General features: G+C 42.5%; 1 protein-coding gene across 2 annotated transcripts; it reads right to left on the reverse strand.

Moving 5' to 3' along the window:
• Nucleotides 1-1162: 1162 nt before the first annotated feature.
• On the reverse strand, nt 1163-18812 carry TMEM154 (transmembrane protein 154). 2 transcript variants are annotated; one of them, XM_039379890.1, is made up of 7 exons: nt 18598-18812; nt 10242-10553; nt 9824-9865; nt 8444-8471; nt 7193-7278; nt 5678-5738; nt 1163-1876 (listed from the first exon to the last, which is right to left on the reverse strand). In XM_039379890.1, exons 1-7 carry the CDS (start codon nt 18725-18727, stop codon nt 1861-1863), a joined length of 675 nt encoding a protein of 224 aa, XP_039235824.1. In that variant the 5' UTR covers nt 18728-18812; the 3' UTR covers nt 1163-1860. The 2 variants fall into 2 exon arrangements, with proteins under 2 accessions (XP_039235824.1, XP_027579248.1); XM_027723447.2 differs by lacking the exon at nt 9824-9865.
• Nucleotides 18813-20780: the final 1968 nt, after the last annotated feature.

Here is a 20780-nt window from a genome sequence, read left to right on the forward strand (position 1 = left end):
GAGCATAACATATTTTTCTGTTGGAAAGAAGTTGGTAACAAAGCTGCTACTGAAAAATATCTACTACTGTTTTTTAAAATTTTCTGAATTTCAATCTTCTACTTTTTTTCCCCCTGCATTATTTTAAACCAATATTCTACAGAATGGGTTTGTTGTCAGGAAATAGTGGAAATGTTTGTAAAAGAAAAAAGTTGACTGAGCTTAAAACACTTTTTTCAAAGTTAAAAACCATCCAAGCAGGGAAAATCTATTTACCATTACTCATCAATTAAATCCAATATTTGTAATAAATAGTTTTGGACAATGATGAAGTCTTTTATTCTTTGAGGAAATTACTGATCAAGTCATATTCAATAATGAATGAATGTTGTTAGCTGTAAACATTCTTTCCTTCTATATTGTGACACATCCTTTATTATTCACAAAGGTGAACCATCCTCTGTATTTGTCAGCTGTTAGTGACACTTAGAAGCCATCCCAGAGGCTTGGGGCATTTGTTTTCTCTCTTTAACCAAGATATGCATGATAACTTATTAGTGAGTTATTCGCGGGCAAACTAAAATTGATCATATTAAACATGTATTGAGTGGGAAGGCACTCTATATTTAAATAGTAGATGAGGATAGGTAGGATATGATAGGGTAGGATATAAGATATGGTAGGATGTGAATTTGCTTTTTTAAATAAGGCAAAGGAAGCTTTGCACGGACATGAATCCGCTTTTACGTGTGTTACATATTTAAACTACATCCCTAAGAGACTTGCTATAGAAAATCAATGGACACAGTTGTAACATTTATATTCCCACCCTGAGGTATCCCAGGAGTCTGATTTTTTTTCAGTGTAATTAAAGGTGACCAGGCACACTTAGAAGTCCATGTCTTTCAAATATTGCAAGCTCAATATTCAACAACAGAAGCAGCAGAAAATGACGGAGTAGTCACGCATAACACATACTCATCTAAACCTATGTTTGGTGTGAGTACTGAACTGTTCAATTTTTCAAGCTCACTTATTTAAAAAAAAAAATGTTTTCAAGTTGAATATTCCTGAAGTAGGTGGTTAGAGAACAGCCCTCGGCAGGGAGGAGACTTACATGGAGAGAGCTAGCCCAGGGCGCTCATCTATGGAGATAATGAACTGAAAGGCAATCTCAAAATAATAGTTTTCACTTCTCCGAAGCCTTTAATTTGAAAACCAAAAAATACACTACAGACAGAGTCCATGCCCTTGCCAGGCTGCAGTCACTTCTGGCTATTCCTTTGAGAGGCTTCTCAGCTGCTCTCTCTCTGTCCTCAGAGGTGGTCTGTCAGTCCTAGCCTGGTACCTCCCCAGCAGATGCTCTGTGCAAATCAGTGCACCATTCAGAAAAAGCAAATTGAAAAATAAACATTGCATAGGCATGAGCTTCACATCCACAAAGCCAGGGCTGTCCAGAATTATGGACATGGAAACAAACACCCTCGAAAAACAAAACAAAGAAACCCGCTGAACTTTGAACAGAAGTGGTTTTAAGTGCTGCACAATACAAAACTGCAGAATGAGATAGAATCATGAACTATTTTGAGAACTTGGGGGGGGGAGAAGAGGTTTCTCTTGATTTGTGAGGAATGTAATTGCAGAAAGAATTTGAATCAGTCTCTAATCTTGCTACTGTGCTTTTCTTTTTTTCTTTTCTTTTTTTTTCCTTCCCCTTGGTGATGTTTCCTTTCTGAAGACCATATATAGCAGGACACAACCAAAGCATTTGCTTATCTGGCCTTTTGAGGTGAATTATATTTAAATCCAGTTCTTCCAATATCTGGGGGATGGTTAGCTTGTGTGCTGCTTCCCTTTATCCAGTTCTTTGCTGTTCTGACTTCATGATTCACCATCACTGTGAACACACAGGAAAGAAAAAAACACACCGGTGTCATGCTGTTGGGTTAGTTGTCTCAGCAGGAAATAATATGAAAAAGTATCTCTGGAGTCCACGTGAAGGTGTTACCAGAAAATAAATCTGTCAGTCATGCAACAGATGAACAGACTCCATCTGCAGTGTTGGATGCTGGCAGCAAGGGCTGCTCTGATTTCTCTGATGGTTAGTGGCTGCCCAGCACAGCCTGTCTCCTGCTCCGAGGCCTCTTTCCACAGGTGAGGATAACTTTCTATAAATAGAATTTTTGTATTACATCTGACCTCGTAACAGGTGCATTTTCTCTTTGTCCCACTGGTTTCTGCCCAGCTAGTTTGTTCCCTAGCTCTTTCTTAATAATGTTCTTAATTATGTTCATGCCAACATTAAAAATGAGACATCTTTTACTGGCTGACTGGATTTCATTAACAGCAGGGTTTTAAACCACTTTTGAAGTTAAAGAGCCACTCATAATATTTTACATGTTTTTTTAAGTCCCTTGTCAAACTGAGGCACATCCTGGGAAGGCAGTACTTCTTTCTGTACTAACTTATTACCCACCCAGAACATCTCTCCATAAGAAAGACTCCCCCTTTTCAGACAGAAAGACTAGGAGGGTGCCCAGCAGCACCCAAGGCAAACCAAATCTCTCAGGAGGTGTGATAAAGCGTAAGGGGATTGCTTGTACTCCACATCCTACAGCAACCCATGCTGTGACGGGGACAGGCTGTGCTGATTTTGCTGGGGGAAGTAAAGGTCCCTGGAGTAGAGATTGGTTTTGTACCCTCTTGTGCACCACAGGAGAATCAGCCCTTGCCTGCTGGCCCTGCTTCCACTGCCTGCTCCCTCCTGCATGGACAGGATGGGAGCCATGGCCCCAAGGAGGCTGGGGATGTTTCTGTGCTCAGGCACAATCAGGATTTTAGCACTAGGTTTCAAAGCCGAGACATATTATTTCAAATATATATTTCGAAAAAGGTATACAATTTTTGAAAATGTATACATATATTTGTAAATTAGCTTACATGCAAAAGTAGGTGACCTCCACCTACCAAGGAGCCCGGACTGTCATATATTGCCTCCTGTGCACAAATATGCAGCCTTGATGCTCCTGATTACAAATTTTGTTATAATAATAGCTTTGTTTCATTTTACTTCATAGTCTTTCACTTTACTTGCTCAAAATAGCTGCTGAAGACATCTATTTATCTGTATGTAGTTCTCTTTCTAACATTATTTATTCATCTAAGCGTTTATCAGGAAAACCAGCAGATATTGGTCTGATAGGGTTCAATTGCAGGAATAAACAGAAATCAGGTTTTTTTCATTGTTTACCCAGAAATCCCACCACTTCAGATACATTTTCTCATTGAAATAAAGCATATTTTGAAATTTCATGTGTAACGAAATTTGCAGAATTAGATCAGACTTAAGGGAAACACTCAACTTAGAAATATTTTACCACCATGGGGTTCTGTTCTTTAAACTTTTAAAAACTTTTATATTAAAAAGTCACTTATTCTGAAAGATAGTTTTGGAACAACTTTCATTCTGAAAACATCAAAATGTCATTACTGAAATGGTTAGTCTCATATAGTTTCAAAATTATATCACAATCATTCATAGTTCAAAACATTTTGGTCTTGATGAATTTCCCCCCAGCATCTTTATGAAGCACAGAAATAACATAGCCATCTCTGTTCAGTGAGGCCTTGAGATGTTTCCCATACTGAAATATCGTCAATAAAATCTAAAAGAGAAATTACCATAATTTGAGAAGAATTTTGCCCAAACAAAGCAGTCTTTCAGAATCTGAAATTGAATCTAATAATCTCACACTTTGTATTCAACTAATATCCTTTGTCTGAGCAGCTCTGAATGTTTTAGAGATAAATTTCCTATTTTTATTTGCATTTCTTTGCCTTTCCACAATTTCTCTATAGTCTGATTCTAAGGTACCAGTCACAAGAAAATATACTTAAATGGCGTGTGTGCCTTTGCTCTGACTGAAGCATATTTGTCTGAACAGGGTTGCTTTTCTGCATCAAGGCTTAAGCCTCACTATATTATTCTGAAGTGGCAATAACTCTGTTTGACAGGTTGAAGAACTTGAGGTAAGGTGTAGCCTAAAGATGCCTTTTGACAGCCAAGAGCAAAAACACCTCATTCTGATGGGGTTAATGCAAATCCAGTACAAAAGCACTTTAGCAAGGATGATATTTAAAATGTCAGCTCAAGCTGGTATGTCATGATGATTTTTTTTCTGAAAATGAATTGTTTAAGTTTTGGAAAGTAAACTTAACGCTAAGGTTGGTGTGCCTAAAAAGCCTTTTAGAGTATGACTGACGTTTGCTGGTGTTAGCATGTGACTCAAGCATGCTTTGTCCTATACTCCCTGCTATAGTCAGTGGAATGCTCAGCAAATCTGCTTTTAGAGAACCACTGTGCAGCTGCCTCTCCTTAACAATTTTCCCCCTCTGAGTTACCGTTTAGAGGCAGGAAGGGAAGACACAGATGGCTAGAAAATCCAGGATCTTTTCCAGCTGCTCAGAGTAAAATTAATGTGCTTGCTTGCATTTGGAACCTAGGATCTAAGTATTTTTTTTAAACAAAACTAAACTAAAGCAAAAACCTCACAGCACAATGATGATTTCTCTTGCAATAGGTGTAGGCAGAAACCTTTTAAATACAAATGGCTGCACTGGACAAGCCCCATCCAAAAGGTCCCCCGAAACTGCAGCTTTGGAGCAACTGAGTTGCAAACTCTCCAGCGGTGGTGATTTAACATCCCTGCTATTTCATTCCTGAGCAAGAAAACTCAGGAAAGAGGACTAGGATATTATGAGAGTCCACAGTGGGAGGTGCAGTTCTGCCAGAGAGACATATTCATCTGAATTATCTGGTGCCATGGGAAGCAGAAGACCCAGGTCCCCTTCCTGCCACCTGTCCCTGCTCCTGGCCTTGCCTGATTGCATCACTGCTTCCACTGCACCGGGGATTTTCTTGGTACATAGGATAGCTTACTTGTTTGTTATCATAACCTGGCACAGAGGAGCTGCTTTACCCACTACCCAAAACGCAGCTGCAACACAAGGGTGCGGGTAAGGGCAATGTGCAGCCTCTTGTTTCCAGCTGGAGATAGAATTTTTAATTAGAGAAAATGGGAGTTTGAGAGGGGGTTAGGATTTCTGGCCAAAATACTGAGGAAACCAGCCAGGAAGATTTTAAGTTTACAAGCTGTCAGGATTGCGGTTTTGCATCCCTCTGGGATCTCTGCTTGTACTATGAGCTAGTGCCAGCTTGGGGGGAGTGCTGCACCAGGGCACCGGGAAGGTCCTTTAGGTTTCTCTGGGATCAGACAAGTCCCTGTCTGGCAAGTCACAGCTCCAGCCAAAACATCTGGCAGTAGTTCTCAGGGACCTATAGGCACCAGACGGCAGAGGGGAACTGGGTGCCTGCACTGGTGAAGAGTGCCAAGGAAGCTATGCCGAATGCTTGTATTAACACCTTGGGAAACTGTGATTAAAGTCTGATCAGCAAGTGTTGTCTGTCTTGCACCAGTCTACAACTGCAAGATTCTTTAGGGTTGCAATTTACTGGCAGAGACCTTTTTAGAAATAAGAGTGTCAAGCCTTTTGTTTAAGTTGAAGTCAAAGTCCCTATATATAAAAACTTTAAAATTTATATAGACCAAAGAATCACTCTGTAATTACATACAAAAAATTGATTATTTTAGAGTGACATTGACTGTATTTCTTCAAATAATATAATGAATTAAAGTACCTTGGGTTGGCAATTGATTCTTTTTCTTCTTCTCTTACAGTAGGCAAACATTCACAGTCAGCTGAAAAAGGATAAGAAACAAGACCGTAGTTACTCTTGGCAATTCTTCTACATGTATTTCAAAAAAGCATCAATTTTTATCATGCAGTCTCTCTAAAATGTAGATCTGTGGATACACTTCTGCACTGTTTTATCTGCACAGACCCCATAGCATAAATGTTACACATTTTAAATCCTCCTTCCTTTTGATAAGTGTTGCCAGAATTTCTTTATTACATATATTTCAGTTATTTATGTACACCTATACAAATTAACTATTTTTGACAACTGCTTCCCTACAAAGTAGGGACAACTGCTTCCCCATGGGTAGGGTTGTTTGTTAATCTTCCATTGCTTATAGTTGCACCTATGCTTTATAGTAGAGCTGGGAATTTGGGGCTGGAGTTTAGGAAACACTAGCACACACACACACAAGTATGTGAAATATTTGTTCCCTTCTCTCCACAAAATTTTTAAAAATATTTTACAACACTATTGTCCTGTGTAGTACACTTAATGTGTCTCTTTCACTATTGCTACTTAGCACATGTTTTCCACTGGAGCTTACAGACCTCAAAGGTCAAAACCCCATCACGTGGAGCGCTGTGCTAACGCAAAGAAATGCTCCAAAGAGTTTTATGTCCTGAAAAACAAAGCATCCCTCGTAGGTCAGGCAAATGAGCCATTTGGATATAAGGCAAGGGACCAGGAATGAAAAAAATATCAGTGTTTCAGCATTTCCTAGCCAGTGAAAAGCTGTTCGAGGTTCAAAATCAGGCCTCGGTTAATTCACGCCTTACCAAAGACCCGCATTTTTTGAGGAGAATGCAGGGCCCTTAAGGATTTTGACTGGGAGATTACAGTCGGGAGGAAAATGAGGGGGAAAGCGCAAGATACTTAGAGGGAACTGAGAAGGGAGCTGAAGATGCTGCTGCTGGTAGTTACTGAAGATTCTAATTGCTCCATGGGCTGATAGACTTGCAAGAGAGGGGAAGGATGTATTCATAAGTTCCTGACAGCAGCTTTAAGTAAATGGTGGTCTGAGCTACAAACAAATGCGGATTTCTCCTACAATAACACAATGTGGAGCACAAAACTGTAGAAATTCTGAAGACTGAAAGGATTAGATGCTTCATAGAAATTAATATTTAGCATTAAAAATGTGTATTTAAAAATATAAATACCCCTCACAGCTATATGTGTGTTTAATAGAAATGTCTACTGGAAACTGAAAACATTTATGAGATTCCACCACATGTTAAAAATAAACTCCCACACAAACTAAAATACTCCTCTGAAAAATTCTACCCCTGACATTTGTGCAGTTATTTTAGTAGGAGGGAGCCAAGATCAGAACTAAAATGTTGTAGGAAAAGCAGTGACATGCATACAAAACACCTTACATTGATTTTCTACATGTGGGATCTACGTCAGCTAGCAAGAGAGGGAGAATGGAGTAGAGGGGTTACCGTGTACCATTTTTGTTCATGCTGTTCATCCATTTATCAAGCTCTTCCATTTCTATCTCCATAACAGAGGGCGTGTCTTCTTCGAAAATAGGACTTGAAAGAAGAGAGGGGGAAGAAAAGCATTACGCAAAATGTTAATTTGTACAACTTACAATGTAGTGATTTTGTATGACTCTTTCATAATTCCAGACACATGTATTATCTGTGGAAAGCCATCTGAGGAGATGCCCACCCAATGGGTTTGAACCAAACAGCTGCAAACAGATGCAAGGGAGCAACACTGAGATGCTGGTCCTGGGCAGAGGTAGGGGGGGGCTGAGATATAACACGCAGAGGGACTCAGTGCAGCCTGGTGTGTGCCAGAGCACAAGATCACTGCAGCTTTTTGAAAACTGTCCCTGTTGTAAATAGAAAACTAAAAAATAAGATAGTTTGTCTCTGCCCTGCTGGAACACGTGGCAAAAGTCTCATTGCTCCAGTGATAAAATCAAAAGGCCTAATGTTTCATCATAGCTGTGACTGACATTTGCAGTGACTTCAAAAGGAAAGGTCATGAGTAGAGTAACTGCATTTATTTAAATGCCTCCACTTAGCTTCCTTTTTCTTATCATTCCTGCAGTCATAAGATAGAAAAAATACTTTTTAGCAAAAAACCCTTTTTTCCTTCCTAGATCCAATTTATGAACTTCCAGTATTGATTAGCAAAATGGAGCTCAATAAAAGGTAACAATAAAAATTATCACCCTGAAAGAGCCACACAGCTTTTGGCTTGTTTTTCCAGCATCTAAGGCATTGCTCCCATGGCAGCCAGGCAAGCCTTTCTGCCTCACCTCTGAGTGAGAAGACAAACTTGAAAAACAGGGGAGAAAGACAGAGCTTATTCTGAACAGTAAAAGCCTGTGATGAGTCTGGGAACTGATCCCCTTTGCTCCTGGGGTACCTCATGTGTCTGGTGGCTGATGGAGCAGGAGGTGCCTAGAGCAGGTGCAGCAGGGGCTGCAGGCTGTGGGTGCCTGTGCAGCAGTGCTCGCCTCAGTCACCGCATCTCCTCCTGCTCTAGTCTTACACCTTCAGCCAGGTACTGAAGTCACACTTTAGCCACCTGTAGAGATAGTTAGCTGGTGCAATTGATGGCAAAAAGTAATGGTGTTTAGTGTATGGTAAAATTAAAACAGGTGGTGAAGGCAACAAAAATCATAATATCCTGTTAGAATAAAATTAAAAAAAAAATAAAAAGAGAGATATTCATAAAATTTACCTTTTCACATTTTCACTTCCCAGCTCATCTGGAAAAGAAGAAAGTTGGTGTTCATAGTTCTGCATGATACATACCTCTTTGTATATACAAGGTCCAGAAAAGGCAAGCAAGCCTTGGATAGTGTCAGGTAAAACAGGTTGCATTTTCAAAAGGCATGAAAACTAAATTGTAGATGAAAGACAAAATATCTCATCCTGTTTGTAATTTTCAGAGGAAGCTATTATTTTTAATCTTGAACACACTAGCAGCTCATTATTAGCTCAGCCATGCTGGGAGGAAGCCAAGTGTCAGTGCTGCAGTGGGTGGGACAGGGCAGATGCACGCTTCCCTGAGCAAAACAGATGTCATGAGGGAAATGGTATCCTGAAAAGGAACCACTTCTGCAAATATACTGTTTACGGGAGGCATTGGGACATTTTTCTACAGATTACACACAGGCAATCCAGCTCTGTCTGGAGACTCTGGGAGGTACTCATGGAGAGAAGAGGGGGTTGGACTTGCATGGCAGATTAAATCTCAGTCAGGCAAATGAAGCTGATGTCAAAAGGGATCTAAAGCTACTTATGATCCCAAGACAAAGTAAAAATGGGGGAGAAAATGGTGTAGGAGATAAATAACTTTCCCTCCAGGAATCGAGTGACTGAAAAGCCTGTCTTAAATTAGCTTATTTTTAATTCATTTTTGCCGATGGGTGCTGATACCTCCCAGTTGTTCCAGTACTCCTGCATTTCCTGACTGCAGGGCCACACAAAAACTACAGAGCCATCTGCCCAAGCCTTGAGGATGCTCCAAGCTCCTAGCTCCAAGCAGTAGACACAGGGCAAGAGAACCCAGGATTGTGTTCCTGAAAGGTGCCACATTTCCTATCTCTCTGAAGAGTGTATCTGCACCTCAAATCATCTAGAAACAGGTAGGCAACTAGATACCTGGTTGTGAATTCAGTTCTTTAGAGGGAGATGCAGTGATAAGGCAAATGCAGCCTAAAAACACCCTGAAAAATTTACTCAAAATCTGTGTTGAATGTGTTGAACTGCCTGCAGGCTGAGGAACTTTACAGCTGCGCTCTGGCTCTGTAGAGACACAGATACAACCATTTCAGGACTTCACTCACCAGATGCGTGGTTTTAATATGACACTTCAGTTTGTTTTCTGTGGCTTGACACTCCAAGTTACCACTTTCTTTGCTAAGAGATGAAGGCACCTTCCTGAAGCACTGCTCACCCTACCACAGCACCCAGGGCACTCTGACCATGGCATTCCTAGCTCATTTACTGTGATGTTTTCATAGCAGCCACTGTCCTATAGGATTGGGATCCCTGAAAATTGTTCCTTAAAATGGAACAATTGTTCTTATTTTATTGAAGCTCCAAGCAACTTTACCTTGAGTGAATCCTCGAGCACAGTGGTGGAAATGTGAAAACCCTTAAAAAGGCAATAGAAGCATTAATTTCACTTTGCATGAAGTTATTGAGCATAAAGGGAGAATAAGCATTTGCAGCCACACAGTTACATCCCTAAGTGTTCTCAGCATTGCCAGGAGCTGGAGCTCAGTGCCACGGCTCCCATGGGTGTGCAGCATGAGCAGGAGGCACGAAGAAGGAGAATTAGCTCCTGCCCAAGTAGAGGTGCGTGCCCAAGTACTGCTACCAAGGAGGATCCTTCTCCTAATCTGTCAAACATGCAACTACAGTCAGAGAAGAACATCCTAAATGTGGCATCACGGGCCTCCAAATAACATTTTGTTAATGTTGAGCACATCCTAAAAATATTCTTTTGATGCACAAGAAGACAAATTTACCTTGCTTAGACTTTTTCCTTCTATGATGTATTACGAAAAATGTGATCAATAAAATCAGCAGGACCAGCAGCACGACAGGGACAACATATAACAAGATAGACTGTTCTGCTGCTTCTAGGGTGTCTTCATCATTCACAGCATTCGGCTCACTACTTGAAGTACTTTCTGTTTCAAAGCTGCTTTCAGTAGCGCTTGCCGCGACAAGTACTGTCTCATGGTCATTCACGGTCGAAGAACCCGTAGCAGGATGAGATGTTACTGTAACAGTGGGTAATGTCGATGGTCCATCTCCTGATCCATCATTTTCAGGGCCTGTCAAATATAGGAGGACAACTTAACGTTTTCTGGGTTTCATTAGTATTATCAGTGAGTCACAGTGTACAGCTTTAGTACTTTCTATTTCACGTCTTTAAAAAATTAGCAGATGCCCCATACACACAGATTTGAAGTCTTGGGCATCAGATGTAAAATTAGATCACAAATTTATCACAAAATCTTACCAGTTGTGACCGTGTTCTTCAGCTGGCTTTTACTGGGACAAGTCAGCATGCGTGGTCTGTCTGTACAAAGCTGCCTTGCACAAACAGACTTCTTTTCCTGCAGGTTGACATCCGGCCTTGCTCACACATAAAATTATTTTGCTTCTCAGTAAACCACACTAGCCTGTTTTGCTCCTCAGTCTTGGCACATACATCCCTCCCCTTACCAAAGGAGTTAAGTACTCCCTTCAGGGAGACCATTATCCCTGGTTCACTAATTCCTTTGGTTCATGCATCTCCCTGTTTCTGTGCCTTTCTCAAATTTCTTAAGTTTGTCTCACTGTGAAAAACAGAATTGGTGAAAGGAAGTCTGAAGGATGCAGAAGCTGCTGACTTCCACTTATGCCTGGGCTAGAAGAGGTGGTAGTAACACAGGGACGTTACTGGGTACAGATGCAATTAACTGTTCCTCTGTCTGATCCTACAGGCTGGCTGAAGGAGCATATGGTAAAGCATTAATGCTGATTATTCCTCATAAATGCTAAGACTGGGGGTTTTGAACCTCAGTTTTGGTTTTGGTTTAATTTATCATGCACTTTGCAAGTGGCTAAAATTTGCTATATTGGTAATAGTGAAACAAGTGGTTTTTTGAGGCTGATTAAGAATCTGTACTGACTGTCACAGAGTGTAAAGCTTAAAACAAGTATAGCATGTTATGGGCAGGAATCAGTCCTTAGATATATTACGATAGCATGCTTCCTAATGCAAAGCCTTCAATAATTTTCTTAGCATGAAATTAAATGATGGGGTTTTTGTGTTATCTGCCCTTTCACATACAACGCTGGCACAGTGCAGGTCTCATTTTATGCAATAAAGCAGTATGGGATTTCATGACTCGCAATGACATGTTTCTCCTCATTCTTGTAAAGTGCTGGGCAGCCATAGTTTCCACTAGAGTTAGCAAGAGCTTAAGGTTTTCAGCACCTCAATGCTGGCATTTCCAATCTCACAGGACTGGAACCAAAAGTACTTAGCATTTTAAATGCTTCTGTAAACACATTAATCTTCATAATGGCCCTGAGAGATGAGCAGTTATCATCTCCATTTTACAAATGAGAAATCAGAAGGACAGGGATGCTGTCCTTCCAAGGGACGCCAAGTGAGAAAGGAAAACTGGGATTAGAGCGCTATCTCTTGCTTAATCCACTCTGCAGCATCTCCTCTCTCCCATCAGATTTGTCTCGAAGAGATGAGTATTTAATGAGACTGTATTTCAGTTTCACATGAATAAAATTATTTGAGTGTGACAGCAGTGTTCTATCTAGATTTTTATGCTGTGCATATCACACAGACACCTGATTGTTTATTCTTTCCTAAAAACTAGGAAAGAATTTGAATACTTAATAAAGAATACCTAATACTTGTATATAGTGTTTAGTACTGTGAAGGTCACCAGACTACTGCACCACAATAGGACAATGAAAATGATAGCTCTTTAGTCGCAAAGCACTTTTTATCTATAGTCTCTCTGTTGCTTTCTTCTATATTTATTATTTCAATCAAGAGCAAAACACTATCTCTGCCTCCCTTGCAGGTAATGACCCCTTATGTGTGTGCTCCTCCACCCCTTTCCCTGATCTGCTAGCAGTCCTTAATCCTATCGCAGAGAACAGGAAGGAGAGCTTCTCTCCCTTATTATTTTGGCCATTTGTCTTTTCTTTCCCAAGTTTATAGTTTCTAGTGCCTGCAGAGACTCCATTTGGATTGCTGCTGTGCAGAGCAGACAGGTAGCACTAGAGATATCTGTGCCACAGACTGTGGAGTGATAGACCGTGCCACTGGCAGAGCTGATGGCCCACTACAGCCTCACTGAACCTCTTCAATGACCTTGCTCATTTTCTTCCTTTAGCCATCGTCCTTGAAACCCATTGCCTGACACATTTGATATATTGAGAGGGACAAGCCTGTTGCTTAAAATAGTATGAATGTGAAAGGGTGTGGAGAACATACTTTGTTTCTCGTTTACGCTTAGGGTTAAAATGGATTTTTCAAATGTCTAAAGCATGGTGTGGCTTTAAAGCAAAGCAAACAGTCACACCTCATTAACTGAAGTGCTAAAGCTTCAGCTGCAGAGTATGCTGTGCTTGATTTCCGAGACTTTTCCAGTACCTTTGATATTTTTCCTGTTTTTGAGCTATGAAGCAGATTTAAAATCATTTTTCTCTGTGTGAAATAGAATTACCTTTTCTAGTCTCTAGGCAAAGAAAATGGCAAATCAGAGGGAGTGACCTTGCTGCCACGTACTTTTGTTCACTTTGCATAATTCCAGGGACAAAACAGCATCTCTCCGGGAATACCATTTCCTCTTACAGAGATCTTTTCTCTGAGTGAATTAAATACGTCTTTCAGCAGAAGGGCACCCAATTGCAGAATGTTCTTGCAAGGATATTGCTCTTGTTTCCTGTTTTACCTGCTGCCTCGACATCTCTCTCTCCTCTGTCACCTCTGAGGACCAGAGCTCGGACCAGAGGGATGCCCTACCTGTCACATGGCAGTTGCTCTCACTCTCAGGCCACCCATACATCACACTTTTTACACAGCAGGAGAGCACAACCTGCACCAGGGTTGGCCTGGTGGCTTGCACCATGGAAGTATTTGTACCTCCAGTTTGGCAGGCAGAGACAGGCTGAGGCCTCCCGAGCAGCTGCAGGGCTTGCCGCAGCCAACTGCCCAGGCCCCATGAGACCCACGTGGCCGGCCTCAAGAGAGCTGCTGTTTTTCACAGTGTTTCAGTTTGAAGTGCTCAAAATAGCAAGTGGGCTGTGTTGCAGCTGACCCCAGTGGCTGTTTTGTAGGGTGAATGAAAGCTGGGTGTTGCAAGGTTTGGAGCAGGGCAGAATCGCATCTGAAAGCTGGTGATTTTGTGAGATGCTATTCAAACGTTTTCTCTGTGCCAGATGTGCAGTGGTAATTCATACCATGAACTGTCTTGTTAGCTCTGCTGGGGTTTCATCTTGCAGATATCTATTGCCTCCCTGCAAATGGGAATCTGACCATAACATAACATAACATATCAGGATGGAAAACCAAGGCCAAAGGAGTGCAACAAGCAGCAAGTCACATACGGTCATGTACATATCTTCTTGACTTTGCAAAGCCCATGCCCTTTCTCTTGCTGAGCTAAGCCTCATGCTGTTGGCTGCAGTCCAACATCCATACTCATCCCTCTGCACAGCTTGTCCAAGGAGCATGTGCTCATACAACAACTGCGTCAGCTTCACTTTTGTCTGAACTGCCTGGGGCATAAATGCTGGTGACTTCTTCCCATGTTGAGGGAAGTGGATGGGAACACACCACAGCTTCAGACCAGCCCTTATTGTCACTTTCCATGCTTTCAAGGAAGAGGGGCTGGCACGCACCTGCATCCCACCCTGATGGGGATGTGGGCACAGCTGGAACTGGAAGCTAAGAAGCTGGAGCCGGAAGTTAAGAAGTCCTCAGGTTTCCACCATCGAGGTATTAGAGGATCTAGTCCTCAAGGGACCAAAATGTCTGAGCAACCACTAGCAGCATCTCAGAAAAGGTTCAATTAACAGTTCTTAAAAATTTTGAAAAAGCTATGTCCCTATATATAGATACCATGGTATAAGGTGTTATTCAGTATTCTCTACTTCAAAAATATGCTCGGATCACTGATTGTCTTTGCTTGAGTTTTGGAGGTGCTCTCAAACCTGCTTTTTATGGGAGACAGAGGGAGTTGAATGTACCAAGTGGTTTTACAGATTGGAGTCCAAAATAACACATCTCAGTCAAACAAACAACACTTCTGTTGTTGCAGCATTTCTTCCTCTGAGGTTTGTGCTGCAGCACTCAGAGGAGATGATATGAGCTTCCTGATTAAGTAAGCAGGCAAACAGGTTTCTGAATTCAGTTGGATGCAAGGCAAAGGAAAATAGCAAAGGAAAATAGCCATCAGTCAGCACATTTGGTTCTGTTGTAAAACCGAACCTGCCGCCTTACCATCAGACTCAAGGACTGGGGTCTCTGAAGGGAATTTTTCAAATTACACTATGGTATCTACTTACAGAGGAAAAAGGAATGGGGTAGAAAGAAAGCAAGAGCTGTATCACTGGGATAGCCAGGCTTACTAGTTTGAAAGGAAAATTTTTGTCCCATAAGCTATAAAAATGCAGTGAAAGGAATACCCACGAGAAGATGACAGAACAAGAAAAGGCTATAAAGCTGGTATGAAGTTACCACATCCTATATCACTCTGCTCTACACACATATTCCTTCTATTGGTATAGTCATACCACTCCACATGATCTGTGTGATCCTCTCCCATACTGCTTGGCTCATCCCTGCACTGTTCCTCTCCCACATTTCAGATTGCTGTAAGAAGGGCTGTTCCTTGCCACGGCCAGGGCTTGCCCAGATGCCTGTTGAGGCAGGTCTTGCCTGTCAGTCTGGCTGGAAGAGGAATCCTTAAAAGCCTGCAGGCAAGCTGTTGGGTGCGTATGCTGTTCTGATGAGGGAGCACAGGCATTTCAGGATGGCTAATCTGCAGACAAGATCCTATTAAAACGAGGTGCTTAGAAAGCGTTATCTAGGTATAACCTGAAAGAGGAAACAACTGTTTAAGCTCATTTATAGATGATGGAAACTGCTTTTCCTCACTGTATTTTCATCCAGCTGAAGTGCTGCACTAACTGCTGATATTGCAAATTCAGGCACGCGTCTTAGTGTCATTTCTCATCCCCAGTACTAAAGGTTTTCCAGACCAATGTATGCATTTAGTTGCTTCTACTTAGTCTCGTGGCCTTCTAGTGCTACATCTGTGATACCCATGCAACCTCACTGTGATGTAAATCTTTTAGTGCTCCTTGCTCTCAGGAGGACTCTGAAATTAAAGATTCAAAAGCTCTGGAGGCTTTCCAGCTATCATAAAATCTTGTGATGGAAAAGAGACTGGTGCTACTGACTGAAATTTAGTATAGAGTCTTGCTGATGTAAATGAGAGATTTTCTGAAATGCCCCTGAAGCACTTGAATAAAACACAGTGAATGTTTGTGTATGCGGATAAAAGGGAGGAATGGGAGTAAATATGTAGGAAGAAGTGATGTGTTCGGTAGAAAGGATTTTTCATCTGCTTTTTAGAGGACTGCACTTTGGGAAGACAGTATGTAGCAAATCCTCGTTTCTTATATTTTTGCTTTTACAGAAAATTTCAACAGGTGACTCTAACGGGTTCAAACCTATTCTTGAGTTCATTACTCTAGGAGGAAATAGGTCAAAACTATCCCTGTCTGAGAGATCTTGGCTTTTTAGGGACTTAACCTGAAAGGCACTTCTCTGCCAAGGCGAGAGTCGCTGCCTGTGCTCATGGTACAAACTGCTGAATAGCAATGTTTCTTTGAATGACAGCTCAAAACAATAGCACAATAGACACAGTCTTCAACTTCGTGATCTTATGGGTTTTACTGTTCCTCTCTCTCACACATTTTCTTGCTCCCCATGTCAGGCTGCGTATGCTGCAATTTCCCCTGTGTTTCACTGAACACGGTGGGAGATGGCATACCCTGAGAAATGACTGTGGGGTCAGAGCCTGTTCCTATAATCTATAGTGGGGGGTCTAAATGCTTGTTACTAGGGTCAGCACACATACCTAGGTAGGTGTTTAGGGCTGTTGCAAGGCTGAGCCAGTGAGCACCATCACCTACAGTAGAGAGAGCCACTGTCACCTGTAGGGCTTTCTGGCTGCATTAAAGCCAGGGAAAGAGAACTGGTGCAAATCCTGATGTTCCTTCAGTATGGAGTCATGAGAAGGCCAGCACCCAGAGCTGAGACCTCAGGAATGTGCTTAGAGATACGGGATTAGAGTAATTGTAGCACAGACAGGAGAAAACCATCCATAAAGCATAATCCAAGTGGCAAGGCTAACAAGGCTCTGGCATGGTATGGGAATAGGATTTATAAAGGCTTTAATCTGTCTATGCTGCAAGATTTAATCATATTCTGTTTGCCTATTTTGTAAATGGTATTTAGACAGCAGACCACTTTAAAGGGGAGGACTGTGTCTGGTAAATTGTAAAGTTCCCTTACAATTCCTGCCCTGTTGATCTGTGAACAAGGAGGATTGAAAGCAAAGGATCTCCCTGGGAGGCTGCCCTCAGTGGAGGGGCTCTTGACCCACCAGTGCCTCTGGGGTACCTAAGCCCTACAAAAACTTTTCCCCCACCGGTTCAATTTCCCCCGAAGGCCCAAGTTCACAACTTCCCCCTCCCACCTCCCACCCTTACAGTCAGAGTACTCCCCCAGTACATTTTGGGGCTGACTGCATAAGCAAAAGATGCCTTTGTATGGGGAGCAAAGGTGAGTGTTCTCCTCCCCTTCCCCAGCTGCTGCAGGCTGGCTCCAGAAAGTCAGGGCTGATGGGGCCTGGGGAGGGTTCTGACAGGACTGACTCACTCCTGAAGAGAAACCATTCCAAAAATAACCAGAATTTAAAGGGGGAAGTACTGATAGGAAGCCTCTGAAGGCAGGCAGGGTGTGGGCTGGGGCACCTGACATCTGCCTGGTGCTTCAAGCAGTCTTTAATGCCCGTGGCAAAGAAGGGCAGGGAGGCTGAGGGGACTGGGGACTAAGGTACCCCTCCACCCTGGGGAGGTGGTGATGAAATAGTATTGATCAGTACCCTGCACATGAGCTAAGGAAGCAGGAGCCTGATCACACTGTGTCTCCTGCATTGTGCTCCTCCTTTTCCCTGAGACCTCTGTTTTGCTCTGCCCATGGCAGGATTTTTGTTCCTCTGACCTCTTTGGTTCTGAGCTATGTATGTTCAATGCTTGCAGCATATTTTCCTGATGTGTCTGCAATGCAGCAGAGCTGTAGTAACACAATGAAGACCAAACCATTTTATACCTCACTTAGCTCACTCTTACAGCTGAGCAAGACTCCTAAGCGCAAGCAGCTCAGCAGCACACGGGGAATCTGCAGCCTAGCTTTACACCCTGCTTATAGTACTGGTTTTTCAGGGGAAAAGTAGCCACACTGAACCACCTATTACAGAAATGCATTTTAAAACCTTAAGAAGTCCAGTGATGGCTGAGAGGCAGCAAACACTTCTAGTCCATACTGAGGCACTTTGACAGGGATTTGTTTGACACTGAAAGGCTTGTAAGCACCACCTGTCAAGGTTTCACTAAAAGACCTGCCTGTCATGTGCAGTCCCTGGCTGCCAAAATGCCAGTGGAACCAACGAGAGCCTCTACAAGCCCAGCACCACCCAGCATTTTGTCGCAAGTGGCTTTTTCACTCGTGGTTCTTCCCTTCAGAAGGTCAGGACCTAAATCCATGCTGCCGGACACTTCGTTCTGCAGCTGAGAATTCAAAATATTTGTCTCCGGAACCGGCTGTTCTTTTGTTAAACCAGTTTCAGTGCACTGGGACTGCGGAAATTGGCAGTCAGTTTTTGAATGGAAGCAGTGCTCTGTCTTTAACTTTACTGTTAAATGCTGGTAGTATTGGGTGTGGGATTTAAAAATTTCAACAAATAACTAAAATTAGAAGCTAAATGCCTGGTGGCTCAACATGGAAACTCCAATTCCCTCCACAACTGCAATTTAGGAAGCATAGGAATTGTAGGATTAGATTGCTGCTGTTTGGGGTTAGGTCTAACAAGAAAAAATCAAACCTTCAAAGAAGAGAGGCAGCTTTAAGCAGAGAGGGTAAACAAAGCAAAAAGCAGCAGAGAGCAAGTCCCCACAGATCTTCTCCCGGTGCTTAGCTTGGAGGGTGTTGCCCTCCAACTCGGTCCCATCGCTGCAGGCATAAAACGCAGTCCCACCTCGGCAGGCAAAAGGCGCTTTTTTACTCACCATTTCCAAAAGATCCTCCAGCCAGCGACAGGGCAGAGAGCAGAGTGATAAAGCTGGGGTTTCGCATGCTGCCCTGGCAGTGCTCCCACCTGAGGGGCGCTCCGTCAGCCTCCCTGCTGCACCCAAACATCTACATTTCCTGCTTCCTGCCGAGGTGCATCTGAGCTGCATTTCTTCAGGAGATGGACTCTCTTTGATGGGTTTTAGGAAGTGATGTAATTCCGTCTGGGCCTGTCAAGCAAGCAATGATTGCAAAAGAAAAAGAAGAAAAAAAAACCAGAAGTTGCACTTCAAGCACGAACTTGGCTGAAGCACCTTTATTCTGTAGATGAGAGAGCTCCTGCTCTCCTCCACTCCTTTCACACCCGAGTTTACTACCTTCTATCTTCATCTACACACAGCACCACAGGGACAGACATCACACAAATACAAATCAGACACAAAATTTCACTGTTGTGAGTTAGTGGGAAGGTTTTATGTCACTTTTCAAGGTGGTTGAGCAAGCAAATTTCAAAAGTGCCTCCTCTCTTGCCTTGCTTTTCAAGCATGGTAGGACACTGAGTGCATTTATGACCCTAAAAAGCAACCCCAAGTGGGTTGTCTCTAGCAAATGAGATGAATTGCTAGCTCTCTTAGCAGCCTGTAACTGGTATTCTGGACTGATTTGTACCAAGGAACAGGACAAAGCAGAAAACCATATCATTTTTTTTGTTAGGAGCAGGTGGCTTGGCTGGAAAGTGCTTAGACACTGGTGTGACAATGGCTATAGATGACAGGAGACAGAAGGTCTCAGGCCCCACAAGGGTGCACTGCCTGGCATGGGGGTCCACAGTCACAGTTGATGGAGTGGAGAGAGGCAGGTAATCCTGCCTCCCTTCCTTATTCATCTTGATTTTCACTCCCCCTGGCAGTCTCTGTCTGGGTGTGCAGACCATGGGGCACACCTGATGCCCCCCAACAATGCCCTGTCCTCTGTCCCCACAACCCCACCACTGTCCACACACTCAGAAACACATGAGGGCTGACCAGGGGCTTCCACGTATTGCCTGTCACTAGGTAGGAGCAATGGACAAGCTCAACACTAAACCCAACATTTTCAACCTTCTTGCTATATGGGGTGGGCCTATCCAGGGCCAGGAACTGGACTCGGATCTAAACCATACTTGTCTTCAAGCAGGGAGGGTGGTTGGACCATAGGTTTGGTTTGCTCCGCTGTACAAATAAGTTATAGATCTAAAACTCATCCTTCTGAGTCCAGTAGAGCCTGAGCTCCAGATTTTACTGCATCACAGGTATGAGCCATTTTAAATACTTGCATAAAATTTCCCGGTAATAAACTAAGGAAGAAGGCATGAATGGTGCCTGTGCAGGAGCTTCATGGTACTTCCCCTAGACATCACTCTGTGTCTAAATCTGATTTCTGGTGAATTTGTTGAAGCTGGCATTGGTGAATCTTTCTGTTCAGATTGGTGGGAAGTGACCAATTGCTGCTCTGTTTCTCCAGCTAATAATTTTTTTTAACACACTGATGCTTTCATAAGTCATCAGTTATAGTTTTCTTAGCTTGAGTAGCTGAGAAATTGGTCAGTGATTCATTTAATGACCAGTTTGTTGACAGATTTAAAACACTTGAAGGAGTTTGTTAACTAACTAGTTGCTTAATATTGGCAATGTACGTTTATGCACTTCATAAAACAGTGTGGGAAAACAGCAAAGTTACAATATTGCAGCTACAAGAAGATAAAGAGGAGCTCTGAGTTTTGAAGACACTGACTGACCAATTAAATTTTTCTAGGAGATATTGTGTAATATGATGTCAGTCATACCTAATAACACTTACCGGACAGAAGTGTCAGAGGTGAGACTTACCAACGCTTTTAAGATTTTTCTGTTAAAAAGGGACAGAAACTCCAAGGATTAATAATAATGACTAATTGAGATAGTTTGAATTATGGAAGTCAAGAAATTGAGGCTACCAGGCATCTCCTATGTGCTCATAGGATTTGTCCAGGTGCAATGGATTTGTCTAGTCCGCGATAGGAAAACCGGTAATGGGCCAGTGGCCAGCATGGGCAAAGCCTGTCTGTGTTTTCATGAGCCTAGACTCAGGTTCTAAAGCTGTTTTACTATTGGTCATCCTCAGCTTTTCTTGAACTTCAGACAATAGGAGACAAAATAATACC

This window comes from Pipra filicauda, unplaced genomic scaffold (genome assembly GCF_003945595.2).
Source record: "Pipra filicauda isolate LSUMZ 115617 unplaced genomic scaffold, ASM394559v2 scaffold17_size4572894_pilon, whole genome shotgun sequence".
Taxonomy (NCBI): domain Eukaryota; kingdom Metazoa; phylum Chordata; class Aves; order Passeriformes; family Pipridae; genus Pipra; species Pipra filicauda.

Excerpts from the sequence above, each read along its gene's own strand:
- TMEM154 (XM_039379890.1), bottom strand. The coding sequence starts at position 18,727 with ATGTTTGGGTGCAGCAGGGAGGCTGACGGAGCGCCCCTCAGGTGGGAG. Across the intron at positions 10,554-18,597 it reads TGGAGGATCTTTTGGAAATG|GCCCTGAAAATGATGGATCA; the intron begins GTGAGTAAAAAA and ends TATATTTGACAG. Across the intron at positions 5,739-7,192 it reads GAACAGCATGAACAAAAATG|CTGACTGTGAATGTTTGCCT; the intron begins GTACACGGTAAC and ends ATCCTTTTTCAG.